At 45.1% G+C, this 14734-nt stretch overlaps 1 protein-coding gene across 1 annotated transcript in view; it reads left to right on the forward strand.

Moving 5' to 3' along the window:
* Positions 1-14734, forward strand: part of LOC122796526 (NADH dehydrogenase [ubiquinone] iron-sulfur protein 6, mitochondrial-like) — a 166976-nt gene that overhangs the window by 66909 nt on the left and 85333 nt on the right. The window contains exon 3 of the mRNA XM_044065085.1: positions 256-378. Coding sequence (XP_043921020.1) covers positions 256-378 — 123 coding nt within the window. The remainder of the gene's footprint in view (positions 1-255; positions 379-14734) is intronic.

The following is a 14734-nucleotide window of genomic DNA, read 5'->3' on the forward strand; positions in this document are numbered from 1 at the left end:
CTTCCATGTATGAATTATGTAACCCAGTCAGGAAATAAAACCATCATTATTAGAAAACATTTTAGAAGTTTATTTCTCTGTTTTTTTTTCCCCTTCTAGGATATCTTGAAATTTCTTAATAAATCTAGCTGTGTGAAATTTTTACTGTACAAATTAGTGTCACTCCTGATGTCAGTTAAGCACATGCTGTATGTTGCTAGCAACATTTTATTCAAACTTAACTAATGCTGACCTCTTTTTTTTTTACCACTTAAGGTAAATGAACGTTTTGCTATTAACTTGGTTGCAGAAGAACCACCCATTGAAGTAGAGGAGAATGTAACATCTTGCAATGGTGGTGGAGGTCCTCTTGGACATCCTAGAGTATATATTAACTTGGTAAGGTCTGCCTTTTATAAGTAAAATGTGTTTAGTGCAATGTTTGATACCAGAATGATATTGTAATGGATGTATTTGAGGTATAGTTACTGTGGCAGTGGCATGCACTACCTTATCTGTAGCTGTGATGTAGGTTAGCTGTGATAGATAGTTATTTTCCAGACGCATCTTTTAAAGTCTGACCTCCTACAGACAAGCTTGTGAGACTTTAATTTATAAACGGAAACCCACCTCCATTTAGTGTTTTTTTATTGCTTTGTGAAAAGTTAGAATACTTTTGAAAGAATTTCTGTTTTGAAGTAACACTTTTTCTGCTGTTATTAATTGGCTTTCGACAGGAAGACATGAGTGATTTGAAACAAATACTGTGTTCTAATAAGTCTCAAGGCAGTTATGAGGCAAAGTGATTCACTTCACATGTTTTAGTTATATAGTGCAGTCATGATTTTTTTGAGTGGCATTCAACCCTTGCATTTCTAATGCAGAGGTGCCACCAAGACCATACTTCAAGGGACCATTGCACTTGGTAGACACTTGGTGGTACTTGTAAAACTAAAAACAACAAAAAAACGTCCCAATTGAAGACAGTATCTTAAGAGAACTCACACCAAGAAACCACCAAGCTCTGCACTTAGAGGGAAATGGAATAAATGAATTCCACGACGTAGCATAAACACAATTTTTATTTCTGCTTTCATCCAAACAAGGACTTTCTCAGAATAAATCCACCATGGAACTTGGAAACATTTAAAAGACAACCATCCAATGGCAATCTATTGCCAATTTAAATAATAAAACACACCCATTAAGTTAAAGGCACATGATAAAAAACTCATTCATTTTTAAACAGCTGTAACCTTCTGTCTTTCAAAAAACATTTGCGGTTAACATTTTCATTCAGGCCAGGTGCCTTGTTAGCCCCAAGTTTAAGTTGCCAAATGTTTCTTTTTGTTCGATTTTTATTCCTAAAATCTCCCCCTCTCAGATCAAAGGGAACTGCTTCTAGAGCAGTAAAAAGAAACTTTTTCTAGATTTTTATAGCATAAAGATGTTCCTTTACTCTCGCATGTAAACTCCTAGTAGTCACCATACACCAACATAAACAACTCCTTTAGACTTGCAAGGAAAAACTCCCGGTATAGGTATGGTGAAAAGGCCCCTGTAAAATATATCTGCAAATTGTGCAGTCATCACACTTTTTTATACGTACCATTCACTTTATTTCCTTTTATAAGGACATAAAAACACCTTACTGTTGTCATTCTCTAATAACATTTTTAAATTAAAATTGTTCCTGTATATAAACGGAATCCATACAAGCCATCAGATCAGAATCATCTTCTAACACATTCCAGATGTTCATAGTGTTACCCTGCTGCAGTCATCACACTTGGGTTATCCTGTTGCAGTCGGCCGGATTTCCAAAGTCTTGGTCCGACGTCGGTTGCTGTCGCCTCATCTCTGACGTCAGGGGTACATATATTGCAACCAACGCCATTTTCTTTCTTGCCGCGCGGTGCCCGAAGCAGAAGCAGTTCGCAAGTGCCTGTCGGCCGACTCCTGAGATTTTCAAATTCGAATTTCAGACCGAAGTCTTCTATAAAGCTAAGTACTCCGTTGGGGAAACTTTTCTTGCCTTGGACCGATGTCAGAAAAAGTTAACAATTGTATTTCTTGTGGGAAGCAAATACCTCATAAGGATTTTCATTCTTATTGCATACCTTGCCTAGGCCCTGATCACGACGTCACTTCGTCGTTTTTGTGCTAGATTTAATAAACATACTATTAAAAGACGATTTGATTTCGCACGACACTTTTTTGGTAGAAAATTTAACTATAACATGCCATCGGAGCTACCGATTACCGGCGTGCACAAAAAGCGCAGGGACAAGGACCGACAGCCCAGGCTTAAACCCGATTCCGAGGCCTCGGTTGATCCGGTCTCCGGTTATCAGTGAGGCTCCGACGCAGCCACTGACTACCGCAGTTCTGGAACCCGAGACCGCTACAGATATTTCGTCGGAATGTACTAGGCCGATGCAGCCAGAACCTACCGACGATTTACCTTCCAAGGACGTAGGTTCTTCTGAAACGCCATCTGTTTCTGAAGGCATTTTCAGACCAACGACTCTTACAGTCAAAATGTTTTCCAAGTCGAAGACTCCTAAATCGAAAAAGGCTTCACTTCAGTCTCTTGTACAAGGCCCTATGCCTAAAACAGATGCTGAAAATGGCAAAAGATTTGATTTCTCTTATCAGGGCTTCACAGCCTCCTCCTGACAAAAAGACAAGAGGAAGATTCTGCTTCCTCTGAACAACTGTCTGTTTCTTCGGATTCCTCTGAGGACCAAGACCATTCCTTCTCTCCTTATGAAGATTCTGATGCTGGGGAATCTATTCCCTCAGCTTCCCCTCCAGAAGATTACTCTTTTGGGGAAACTTTACACACTATGAGGGAACATTTTCACTGGGAAGGTCAGGATTACTCTGATTCCAAGAAAAGGCTGTGAGAGTTTCTTTTACTCCCCCAACACAGACCTCTAGCCATCCCTCCTGTTTTGGGCATTGTGGATGATGTCTACTTAGAATCCAGTTTCAACCCTGACTCTCTACCTCCTGCCCCGGCCAAGCCTGACAGATACTACAGAGTACCTGATTCCCACAAATTCCTTTACAAAAGCCCAGTAGACTTATCTCCCAGGGTCCCAAGGGGGCTAAGGCTTCCATGGCTAAAAATCCAGTACCTTCTGAAAGGAATTCAAGAGCACTAGATGGGGGGAAAAAGGTTTATACCTCAGCCACTTTAGCTATGAGAGCACTAAACTATCAATTTCATATGCTTAAGTATCAGCAGTTTCTGATCTCTCAGTTAAAACAAAAGATAACCACCTTACCTCAACAATCTGAAATGAAAGAAGTACAGGATTTGTTGCACGCCACCGAGCAGGTGGGCAAACATACCTTACAATGTGGGTTTGATTCTTTAGAGGCCTCCTGCAGAGCAGCTGTCACTGGATCAGTTATACGTAGGCATGCCTGGTTAAAAGAACAAAGTCTGCCTGATCATGTTAAAGCAAAACTATTAGATGCTCCCTTACAGCAGGATGTTCTTTTTGGTGTTAAAGCAGAAGAAGTTTTAAAGAAAATGGAAGATAAGGAGAAATCTATGCAGACAGTCAAACAAGTATAACCCCCTCACTTCAGCAGAAACTGGCCAACAAAAAATTGGTCCTTTCCAGCCACTGACAGGCCTCAGAGGGGTAAATACAGGCGCCCAAGGGGCAGAGGACAACCACAAGCTCAGTATAAGCCTCGCCAATGGGGCACTCCAACCCAGAAGGGAGGAGAAGACGGGTCTCAACCCACCAGAAGGCAAACTCAATGGCTTGCACCTCAGCTGGCCAAACAAAGCTCTTTTGTCAGCCCCCTTGGGGGGAAAACTAGCACTTTTTGCAGACAACTGGCACATGGTGACACAGGACAAATGGGTCCTAGACATAATTTTAAGAGGATACAGATTCCACTTTCAAACCTTGCCAATAAAAAGAGGAATGCCAAACCTGCCACAAAATCAAAGGGCAGAGGCTCAAAAACAAATTACAACTCTCATGGCCATGAGAGCCATTCAAAGGGTACCAACTCAAGAGCAAGGACAAGGATTTTACTCAAGACTCTTCCTAGTACCCAGGAAAGAAATGCTTGGAGACCAATTCTGGATCTTTCAATTCTAAACACTTAACTTACAAGTTCCCAAATTCAAGATGCTAACACTACAGCAGCTACTTCCCATGTTGGGCAAGGAAGCATGACTGGTAATGTTGGACCTCAAGGAGGCATACCTGCATGTCCCTATCAGACAAAGTTGCAGAAGATACCTCTGTTTCATTGCAGGTTCAACCCATTATTAATTCTCTGCATTGCCCTTTGGCTTATCTACTGCGCCCAGAGTATTCACAAAATGCCTGGCACCAGTAATTGCATACTGCAGACAAAGAGGAATTCAAATATATCCATATCTGGATGACTGCCTCATCCAAGCAGAAAGAGAAGACATTCTCTTACAACAATCTGGCTTTTGTGAAGCATCTACTAAATTGTCTGGGCTACACAGTAAACGAAAAGAAGTCAAAACTAGTACCCTCACAAAAAATGGCATTCCTGGGTGCCAGCTTGGACACAACGGCCCAGAAGGCTTATCTTACACCAGACAAGCAATTACAGCTGATTCAATATTTCAAGACAATGACAACAAAGACCCATTTAACTGCAAGAAAAATTCTGCAGGCTTTGGGCTTCATGGCATCTTGCATTCTGATAATACCATTTGCAAAACTGCATATGAGGAAATTACAGTGGTACCTAAAAAGCGTATGGTCTCAACACAGCCACAGCTTGGACACAGTGATATCTCTCATTCCCTGCCTTCAACAGGAATTTCTATGGTGGGCACAGGCATGTCACCTCAACAAGGGTCAGCCTTTCACCTTGCCCCCACCCAGGCAAACTATCACAACAGATGCTTCAGACTATGCCTGGGGGCACACATGGCAGGGCAATGCATTCAAGGCCTATGGACTGCAGAACAAAGAAAACTGCACATAAACCAAAAAGAGATGCTAGCTGTACAGAAAGCTCTGACAGCCTTCAAGGATCTGCTACAGCCAGGACAACTTGCAATAAAGACGGACAACACCACAGTAATGTGGTACATAAACAAGGGGGCACACATTCCTACCCTCTTTGCAGGCAAGCAATAATCTTATGGAACACAGCTCTGGCCTACCAAGTCCAGTTACAGGCTCAATTCCTGCCAGGACAGAAAAACACATTGGCAGACGACCTAAGCAGAAACATCAAAGACCCCCACGAGTGGAAGCTAGACCCACAAATATTTACAATGATAACTCAAAGATGGGGTCTACCAAATATAGACCTGTTTGCCAGTCCTCAAGACTACCAGCTGACAAAATTTTGTACAAGGACATTCCACCATCAAGCTTGGAAAGTGGACGCTCTCTCCTTCAGTTGGAAAAACCTGACAGCATATGCCTTTCCTCCATTACCTCTTCTCACAAAGGTTCTTTTGAAGGTCAAAAAGGAGAAACTTCGACTGATTCTCATAGCCCCAGACTGGCCACGCCAGCTCTGGTACCCGCTATTGAAGAATATGGCTCACAGCCCACCATGGATATTGCCTCAAATTCCTCTCACGCAGCAAGACAAGCAGATTCTACACAGCCAGATCAAAACCTTAAACCTGGCTGCATGGCATATCAATTAAGCATCCCACCAGCCCCTCTTTCACAAGCAGTACTGAATGTTATTCTAGAGGCCAGGAGGCTAAGCACCAGGAAGGCTTACTCGGACAAATGGAAAAGGTTTTGTGCTTGGAACCAAGCTAAAGGCCAAGACACAACTCAGCCTCATATGCCTCACATTCTGCAGTATTTAGCTGAGATGTTGCATAAAGGACTTTCCTTCTCTATTAAAATCCATGCTTCAGCTATTTCAGCTCACTACGACACTAATCCACCTTTATTTTCCAATCCTCTTCTAAGGCAGTTCCCCAGAGGGGCAAAAAACATTAGACCACCTAGAAGAGCCCCTACACCAACATGAGACCTCAACTTTGTTCTGGAAAAACTGACGCTACCTCCCTTTGAACCAGCTTCTTCTGCAGACCTTCAGTTCATATCCTGGAAGACTGCCCTGCTCCTGGCAATAACTTCTGCTAGGAGAGTCTCAGAATTACAGGCACTTATGGCAGTGGAACCTTTCCTCATTTTCAATCAAGACAGAGTTTCTCTACGAACTAATCCGTCCTTCATGCCTAAGGTGGTTTCCAGTGTAGCTTTAAATCAAACCATCCACCTACCCCCTTTCTTCCCCAATCCACAGAACAAAGGTGAGAGACTCCTGCATTCCTTGGACATTCACAGGCAACTTCGTTACTACTTGGATAAAATTAAGGCTTTCAGAAAAACTGACCAGCTCTTTGTTTCCTATGCTACAGCTTCTCAAGGGAGGGCCATATCCAAGCAAACCATTTCTAAATGGATAGGCCATTGCATACGATTCTGCTATACCCATCATGGGAAACCAGTTCCTCCTACCATCAGATCCCACTCTACCAGGGCAACAACTACCTCTACTGCCTTTCTCAGGGGGGTTCCTACCAAGGAAATTTTAGAAGCTGCAACTTGGAGTTCTGTACACACCTTCACCAAACACTATCACTTACCTCTTTATTCTAAGTCCAGGGCAGGCTTCGCCACTGCAGTTATGCAGGGCCTCATTGCCTCCACTAACCCTCTATGATGCCTCCACCCTACCTTAGCTTTGGGACTCAACCCAAGTGTGATGACTGCAGCAGGGTAACACGATGAACATAGTACAGTTTTGTACCTACCATAAATGGTAGATGTTCGAGTGTACACCCTGCTGCAGTCCAGGTTACCCTCCCTCCAACCCCTCTGATCTACTGGCTAAATCTTTGCTATGCCTTTCTGATGTATTTGCTTATAGCTGAAGGGATTTTGTGTTTAGTACCTTACACCTTTTGGTACTAATTTGGATCACCTTTTTGGGGGCACCTGACATCTGGGGCAAGAAAAACTGAAGAAAATGGCGTCTGTTGCAATATATGTACCCCTGGCGCTCTGACGTCAGGGATGAGGCGACAGCAACCGACGTCGGACCAAGACTTTGGAAATCCGGCCGACTGCGGGACCGCCTGACGACAGGATAACCCAAGTGTGATGACTGCAGCAGGGTGTACACTCGAACATCTACATTTATGGTAGGTACAAAACTGTACTTTTTCTAATGTAATAGAGCTAATGCTTTCACTGTCAACAGTAATATCGAGACTTTACATAATACCCATTTTGTCAATACCTTTATCATTTTTCACTAAAGGCTTCAAAAGAATAGGGGGATAAAAATCCTCCTTTTGAATTTAACTTCAGCTTTAGCCTTCAAAAAATTAAGTTTTAAAGCCCTCTATATAGAAACAAAGAAGTAATAATCTCCAATTCCTTATCAAATTCACTGTCATCAGTAGTAAACGTAGAGGCCTTAAACTGTCCATCTGAAGTTGTGTTTGTTTGCCCTTCAACCTGTGGGTACTCTGGTCCGACACGGATCTGACTGTGCTGCATTTCCAGCATCTGATCCAAGCTCCTCCCCCACCCATAATGCCCCATCTCCCTCCTCCCTTCTCCCTTCAGATCTTGTTTGCCGCACTAGAGTTTGCATCGTGGTCTGGGCTCTAAGCATCTGTTTTTGGGTAAGTAGTAGTTTACTTTCCTATCTCCTTCTTTCACCTTTCTAACTTGGTGCTCAGGCGTCGGGTACTTCTTTATATTAAAAAGAAAAAACTTTCCGGCTTTCCTTTCCCTTTCCGGGGTGTGTGTGTGTGTGTGTGTGTGTGTGTGTGTGTGTGTGTGTGTTTGGGTTACATGCTCTTCCCGTATGGCAGAGATGCCCAAACCTGGGTTTAGGAAGTACACTGAGTGTGGCCATAAGCTTTCCCCGGCTGATGACCACACTCTGTGTGTAGTTTGTTTAAAGGGTGACTCCCCTCAATTCCTCCTGCACAATTTATGCGGGGTTCAATCCCCACACATTGATCAACAGGAGGAATAAACTCATCCTTAAGGGTCTCCTCCCTCTTCCTCCAGCGGAGGACCTGGCTGCTTCAGTGGCTTCTTCCGCCTCTTCTGCTTCCTCCGCCCCAGCATCTGGGACTCAACCTCCCACAGGGACAGAGAGAAGCGGAAACACAAGGACTGAGACCGACCAAGGAAGCAGTCCCCTGACCGCTGTACCTCGGCTGAGCCCTTGGCTAAATCCCGCCCGGCTGCTGGAGGGGGTTCTCCCCGACTCTGTTCACCTTGTCTTTCTCCGGAGCTGGAGGTGTCTCGGGTTCTTTCACCACCTTCAGCTTCACTCCACCGTATCTGATGACCGGTGTCTGTGGCTTCCTCTTCCAGGTCCACCTGCAACCTCTCTGAAGCTGAGGTGGACAGGATGATGCGGAGCTTTTCATCTTGATATTTGTGAACTGAAATGGCAATTGCATCTAAACACAACTGAGTTACCTGAGCATTAATGAGCCTACTGCCATTACATGTGTGTTAAAATTGAATAGTATTTTGGAATAGAATATAATCCATACATTCCATACATGTTCTTTATGTAGTTTAATATTAAGTCTTTGTTTTTAAGTATACTTTTTGTAATTGTACATATATTCCTTTAAATGATGTGGCTTTGTGAGTAATTAATTTATTGGATAATTGCTATGCTATTTAAGGGCTTGGGGGATGCATCTCTTGTTCTGAGGAAGTCCCTTGAAGAGGGAAGAAAGTGCGTAACTGTCATTAAAGTTTGTACTCTCCAGTTGCTTTGTCGTAGTGTGCTTGTTTGGTTCTCCAGTTCAGAGTTGGTTAAGATGATGCGGAGGTTTATCGACACACAGATTCGGATGGGAGTTTTGCGTGCCCCCTCTGCCTCCGGGGCTGGGGGCATGCAGTCTGCCTTTGTCCCGATCACGCCTTCTCTGATATGACCCCCTGGTATCAGAGTATTCGAGTCCGAGGCCACTTGGCATAGAGCGATCAGTGCTGATGGTACCCTGTACCTCGACGCCGGCAATTACCCTGAGCGGCTTCGTTCTGACTAGCTTAGAGCAGACCAGCTCTCTGAGCCATGACCTCGGCACCAGATCTGATGTGGCGGTGTCGGCTCTGAGCTTTTCGGAGCCTAGTGGCCCATTCAGAGTCTTGCCACCTGGAGGTTCGACTCCTGCTCTCCCATTGGATCAGAAGGTGAAGGACCTGGTCATGGTTCCTCCAGGGGTATGTTCTCCTTCTGCTTTTGATGTGGTGAAGAGAGTTCTCTTGGTTCCATCGAGACCCTCAAATGCTTTTGTCCTCTGTCTGTCCTGGATCCCTCTGTATCTTGTCCAGATTCTGCCATCCTGGCCCCTCAGGACAGCCTGTTGACTCTCTCCCCAGGGGATCCCCCCCCCCCATGGGAACAGATTGATGTTTGAGTCCTCCCCAGAAAACCCCTTTGAGGAGATTCCTTGCAAAAGGTGGCACTTAGACTCCCCACCGGAGTCCATCACAGAGGACACCAATTTGGAGGAAGGGGAGGGTTCCCCCTGGTCACCCGAGATGTAATGGAGATACTTTGTCAGTGAGGGGGTGGTCGTTCCAGAATCTATCCCAAACGAGCCAGTGTTCCTGGAGGTGTTTGGCACAGGACCCTCTATACATCCTGGATGTTCTTCGTGTTTCACTGTTGCAGTCATTACATTTGGGTAATCCTGCTGGCAGGTTGCCCTCAGTCGGCCTGAATTCCAAAGTCCTGGGTCCTGCGTCGGCTGCTGTCGCCCCTTCCATGACGTCATGTTCTCAGGGGTATAAAAGGTGCGGCCGACGCCATTTTCTTTAGTGCCCGAAGCAGAAGCAGTTCGCAAGTGCCGGTCTGCCAACTCATGAGATTTTCGTGTTAGAGTTTCAGATCTGAAGTCTTCAATAAAGCTAAGTACCCCGTTGGGGAAACTTTTTTCTTGCTCCAGTCCGATGTCAGAAAAAGTTAATAATTGTATTTCTTGTGGAAAGCAAATACCTCCATAAGGACTTTCATTCCTACTGTATTCCTTGCCTAGGCCCTGATCACAATGTTGCTGGTTGTCAGTTTTGTGCTAGATTTAACCAACGCACTATTAAGCGTCGGTATGATTTTGCTTTAGACTGTTTTGGACGCTGGTTTAATTATCCAAAAATGTCGTCCGATAGCCATCGGACTACCGGAGTTCACAAAAAACGCAAAGAAAAGGAGAAAGAGAGAGAGACCACCGAGGCCCAAAACCGACGACGAAGCTTCTGCTAAGCCAGTCGCCGGTTCTCAGTGAGGCGCTTTCACAGCCCTTGACGCCCGCTACTTTAGAATAGCAGCCCGCTACCGACTCCCACGTTTAGTCGGCCATGCTACTGGCAATTCAAGGTATTGAAGCCTCTGATACTATTCCTTCAGATGGGTCCGAAGCCGCTGAGCAGGCACTGGCTTCTGAGGGTGTATTCAGACCTAAACATCTTTACATTAAGCTAACCTCCGCTTCAAAGGCAAAGACTAAAGCACCTTCTAAAGCAAAGAAACAAGCTCAAGAGCCACGTGGACAGGCCTCTATGCCCAAAAAACAGATGCTGAAAATGGTCGAAGACGTAATTACCTTGATCAGGGGTTCCCATCCCCCTCCTGATAAGAGGCCTAGGCAAGAGACTGACTATGAATCTTCAGGTCAGGTCTCTATTTCTTCTGATTCCTCTTCTGATCCGGAATATTCTCTTTCCCCCCCCTATCAGGATTCTGATGCTGAAGAATCTATACCTTCAGCTTCTCCTCCAGAGGAGGAGTATTTTGGGGAAACCTTGCATACCGTGAGAGAGCATTTCCACTGGGAGAGCCAAGATTTTTCAGAATCTAAAAGAGGCTCATGGATTTCCTTTTACTACCTCAACACAGGCCACTAGCGATTTCACCTGTGCTAGATATTGTAGATGATGTGTCTTCGGAGTCTAGTCTTACCCCTGACTCCTTTCCTCCAGTTCCTGTTAAGCCTGACAGATATTACAGGGTTCCTGACTCTCATAAATTCCTTTTTAAAAACCCTGCTGCAGACCCAGAAACTATTTCACAGGGTCTCAAAGGAGTTAAGGCTTCCGCTGCAAAAAACCCTACCCCCTCTGACAGGGAATGTTCATCGTGTTTCACTGTTGCAGTCATTACACTTGGGTTATCCTGCTGGCAGGCGACCGGCAGTCGGCCCGAGTTCCAAAGTCTTGGTCCGGCGTCTGTTGCTGTCGTCTCTTCCCTGACATCAGTGTGCGCCAGGGGTATAAAAGATGCAACCGACGCCATTTTCTCCAGTCTTTCTTGCCGTGTGGTGCCCGAAGCAAAAGCAGTTCGCAAGTGCCGGTCGGCCGACTCCTGAGATTTTCAAAATTGAGTTTCAGAACCGAAGTCTTCAGTAAAGCTAAGTACCCTGTTGGGGAAACTTTTTCTTGCTCCAGACCGATGTCAGTAAAAGTTAATAATTGTATTTCTTATAGTTTCATAGTTTAGTACTAGGCTATCTGCCCTGGGGCATTTATAAGCCTAGACATAGTGATGTGGCTTTCGCCACCCCATGTAATGGTACAAAAGTGTACAGAATAGATTTAAAATACTGTGCCTCTGTCTAGTAGTGACACAGTGAAGACCCCCTTACATAATAGAATTAGTTTACTGTGCCTCTGTCTAGTAGTGACACAGAGATGACCCCCGGGGTAAACCTACGATCTCCCATCCACTCGTCAAGATTTCTCTTGAAGAGAGTCAGTGAGGGGCTCTGCATAACATGAACTGGGATTCTGTTCCAGAGTATGGGAAGCCTCTGAGTTATGAATCTGTCCCTCCAGCATGTCCTATTTATTTGTGCTGAGGTTTAAATCTTTAGCTCTCGTGGTTCTGATTGATTTGGATTTTTTGAGGTGGAGCATGTCCATCAATTCCTGATTGGACATGGCCTTGTACGTCGGGCACAGATCACCTCTGAGTAGGCGGTATGCTACTGAATAGAGCTGGAGTTTCTTTAGTCTGGCAGCATATGACATATGTTGGAGACCCTTAATCCTCTTGGTGAGGTACTTTTGGGGTCCCTCCAGCTGTTGCAAGTGCCGGGTGAGGTACATACCAAATGGGGCATTGTACTCAATCATGGGCCTGATAAGGGAGGAGTATAGGGGTACAATGACCTCCTTTGATCTGGATGTGAATCCCTTCATGATAAGGTGGGCAAGGTAGAAAGTCTTTTTAACCACTTTGGCAACGTGGATGTCAAATGAGAGATCACTATCAACTTGGGTCCCCAGGTCGTACTCAGTGGGTTACTGTCTGATAATTTGTGGGTACTTTGTTTTTCCCAAAGGGGATGACTATACATTTTTTGGCATTTAGCTTAAGGCCATGACTCCAGCACCAGTTGTCTGTTTCAGTGAGGCCTTTTCTGTAGGATGTATGTGTTAGCTGGTGTATCGACTATGGCACCTAGTTTGCAGTCATCTGCGAACTTTGTCAGCCACAACCCTCCCATGTTTGCTTTCACATCTTGAGAAATAAATGCCGAACAAGAGGGGTCCAAGACGGAGCCCTGTGGGACACCACTTGTGACTGGCTTTGAGTCTGACATGGCTCCAGCGATTTTGACTTTATGGGTTCTATCCTTTAGCCAGTTTGCAACCCATATGGATTTACATTTCATAGGTTTCATAGGTTCATACTAGGCTATCTGCCCGAGGGCATTTACAAGCCTAGCCCATAGTTTTGTGGCTTACGCCACCCCTTTAGTATGGGGAACTATACCCATTATTTTGCTGTGCCTCTGTCGAGCAGTGACACTGAGGTAATCCCTGGGGTATATCTGCGATCTCCCATCCATTGGTCAAGATTTCTCTTGAACAAGGCCAGCGAGGTGCTCTGCCTCACATATACCGGGATTTTATTCCACAGCATAGGGAGTCTTTGGGTGATGAATCTATACCTCCAGCACGTCCTATTAATAGCCGTGTCGAGGTTAAGTCTCCCGCCCTTGTGGCTCTGACGGATCTAGATTTTTTGAGGTGCAGCATATTCATCAAATCTGGGTTTGACATGGCCTTATATGTTAGGCAAAGGTCACCTCTGAGCAAGCGGTAAGCAACTGAATAGAGCTGGAGTTCTTTCAGTCGGGCAGCATAGGACAGATGTTTGAGACCCTTTATCCTTTTGGTGAGGAACTTTTGTGGCCTCTCCAGCTGCTGCAAGTGTCTGGTCAGATGCATTCCGAATGGGGCATTGTACTCCATCATTGGTCTGATGAGTGATGAGTATAGGGAGACTATGACCTCCCTTGATCTAGATGAGAATCCCTTCATGATAAGGTGGGCAATGTAGAAGGTCTTCCTAACTACTTTAGCTACATGGGTGTAGGAAGCAAATACCTCATAAGGACTTTCACTCTTATGTATTCCTTGCTTAGGCCCTGATCACAACGTTACCAGTTGTCGGTTTTGTGCTAGATTCAATAAACGCACTATTAAACGTCGGTTTGATTTTGCTTTACATTATTTTGGCCGAAGGTTTAATTGTATAATGCCGTCGGAACAACCGACGACCGGAATTTATAAAAACAAAGAAAAGGACAGGCATCCGAGGTCTAAAACCGACGACGAAACCTCTTCAAGGCCAGTCGCCGGTTCTCAGTGAGGCACTTTGCAGCCCCTGACACCCGCTACCTCAGAGCCACAGGCCGTAACCGACAGCCACGTGGAGACACAGAGGCCTGTGGAAACTCAAGGTATTGGGCCTACGGAAACTATTCCCTCAGATGGGTCCGGAGCCGGTGAGCAGGCATTGGCTTCTGAGGGTGTTTTCAGACCTTCACAGCTTACAATTAAGCCCACTACAGCGGCCAAGACAAAGTCAAAAACAAGGAAACAAGTACAGCATTCTCCCGAACAGTCATCCATGCCAAAGATGCAGATGCTTAAAATGGCCGAAGACCTAATTACTTTAATCAGGGGTACCCATCGCCCTCCTGAAAAAAGGCCTAGGCAAGACACTGATTATGATTCCTCTGACCAGGTTTCTATTTCCTCTTATTCCTCTTCTGATCAGGGATATTCTCTCCCTCCCTATGAGGACTCTGATGCAGAAGAGTCTATACCTTCAGCCTCTCCGCCTGAGGATTATTCTTTTGGGGAAACCCTGCACACCATGAAGGAGCAGGAGAGCCAGGATTATTCAGTATCCAAGAAAAGGCTCGGAGACTTTCTTTTATTGCCCCCAGCACAGGCCCCTGGCTATCCCCCCCTGTGCTTGATATTGTTGATGTTTTCTCTGAATCCAGTCAGTCTCCTGATTCTTTACCCCCTGCACCAGTTGAGCCAGACAGGTACTACAGGGTCCCTGACTCTCATAAATTTCTTTACAAAAACCCCGCTGCAGACCCAAAAACAATTTCTCAGGGTCCTAAAGGGGTTAATGCTTCCACTGCTAAAAATCCTGTCCCCTCGGATGGGGATTCCAGAGCTCTGGACAGATGGGGGAAAAAAGTTTACACTTCTGCTACTTTAGCTGTAAGGGCTTTAAATTGCCAGTTTCACATGCTTAATTATCAACAGTACCTCATGTCATTGTTAAAACAGAAAATGGTTGCAAATTCAGAAAGTCCTGACAGTAAGGAAATTCAGGATTTATTGCATGCAGCTGAACAAGTGGGAAAGCCTACTCTGCAGTGTGGTTTTGATTCATTAGAGGCTTCTTG

Source organism: Protopterus annectens, chromosome 3.part0 (assembly GCF_019279795.1).
Source record: "Protopterus annectens isolate FY-2018-M chromosome 3.part0, PAN1.0, whole genome shotgun sequence".
In the NCBI taxonomy this organism is placed as follows: Eukaryota; Metazoa; Chordata; order Ceratodontiformes; family Protopteridae; genus Protopterus; species Protopterus annectens.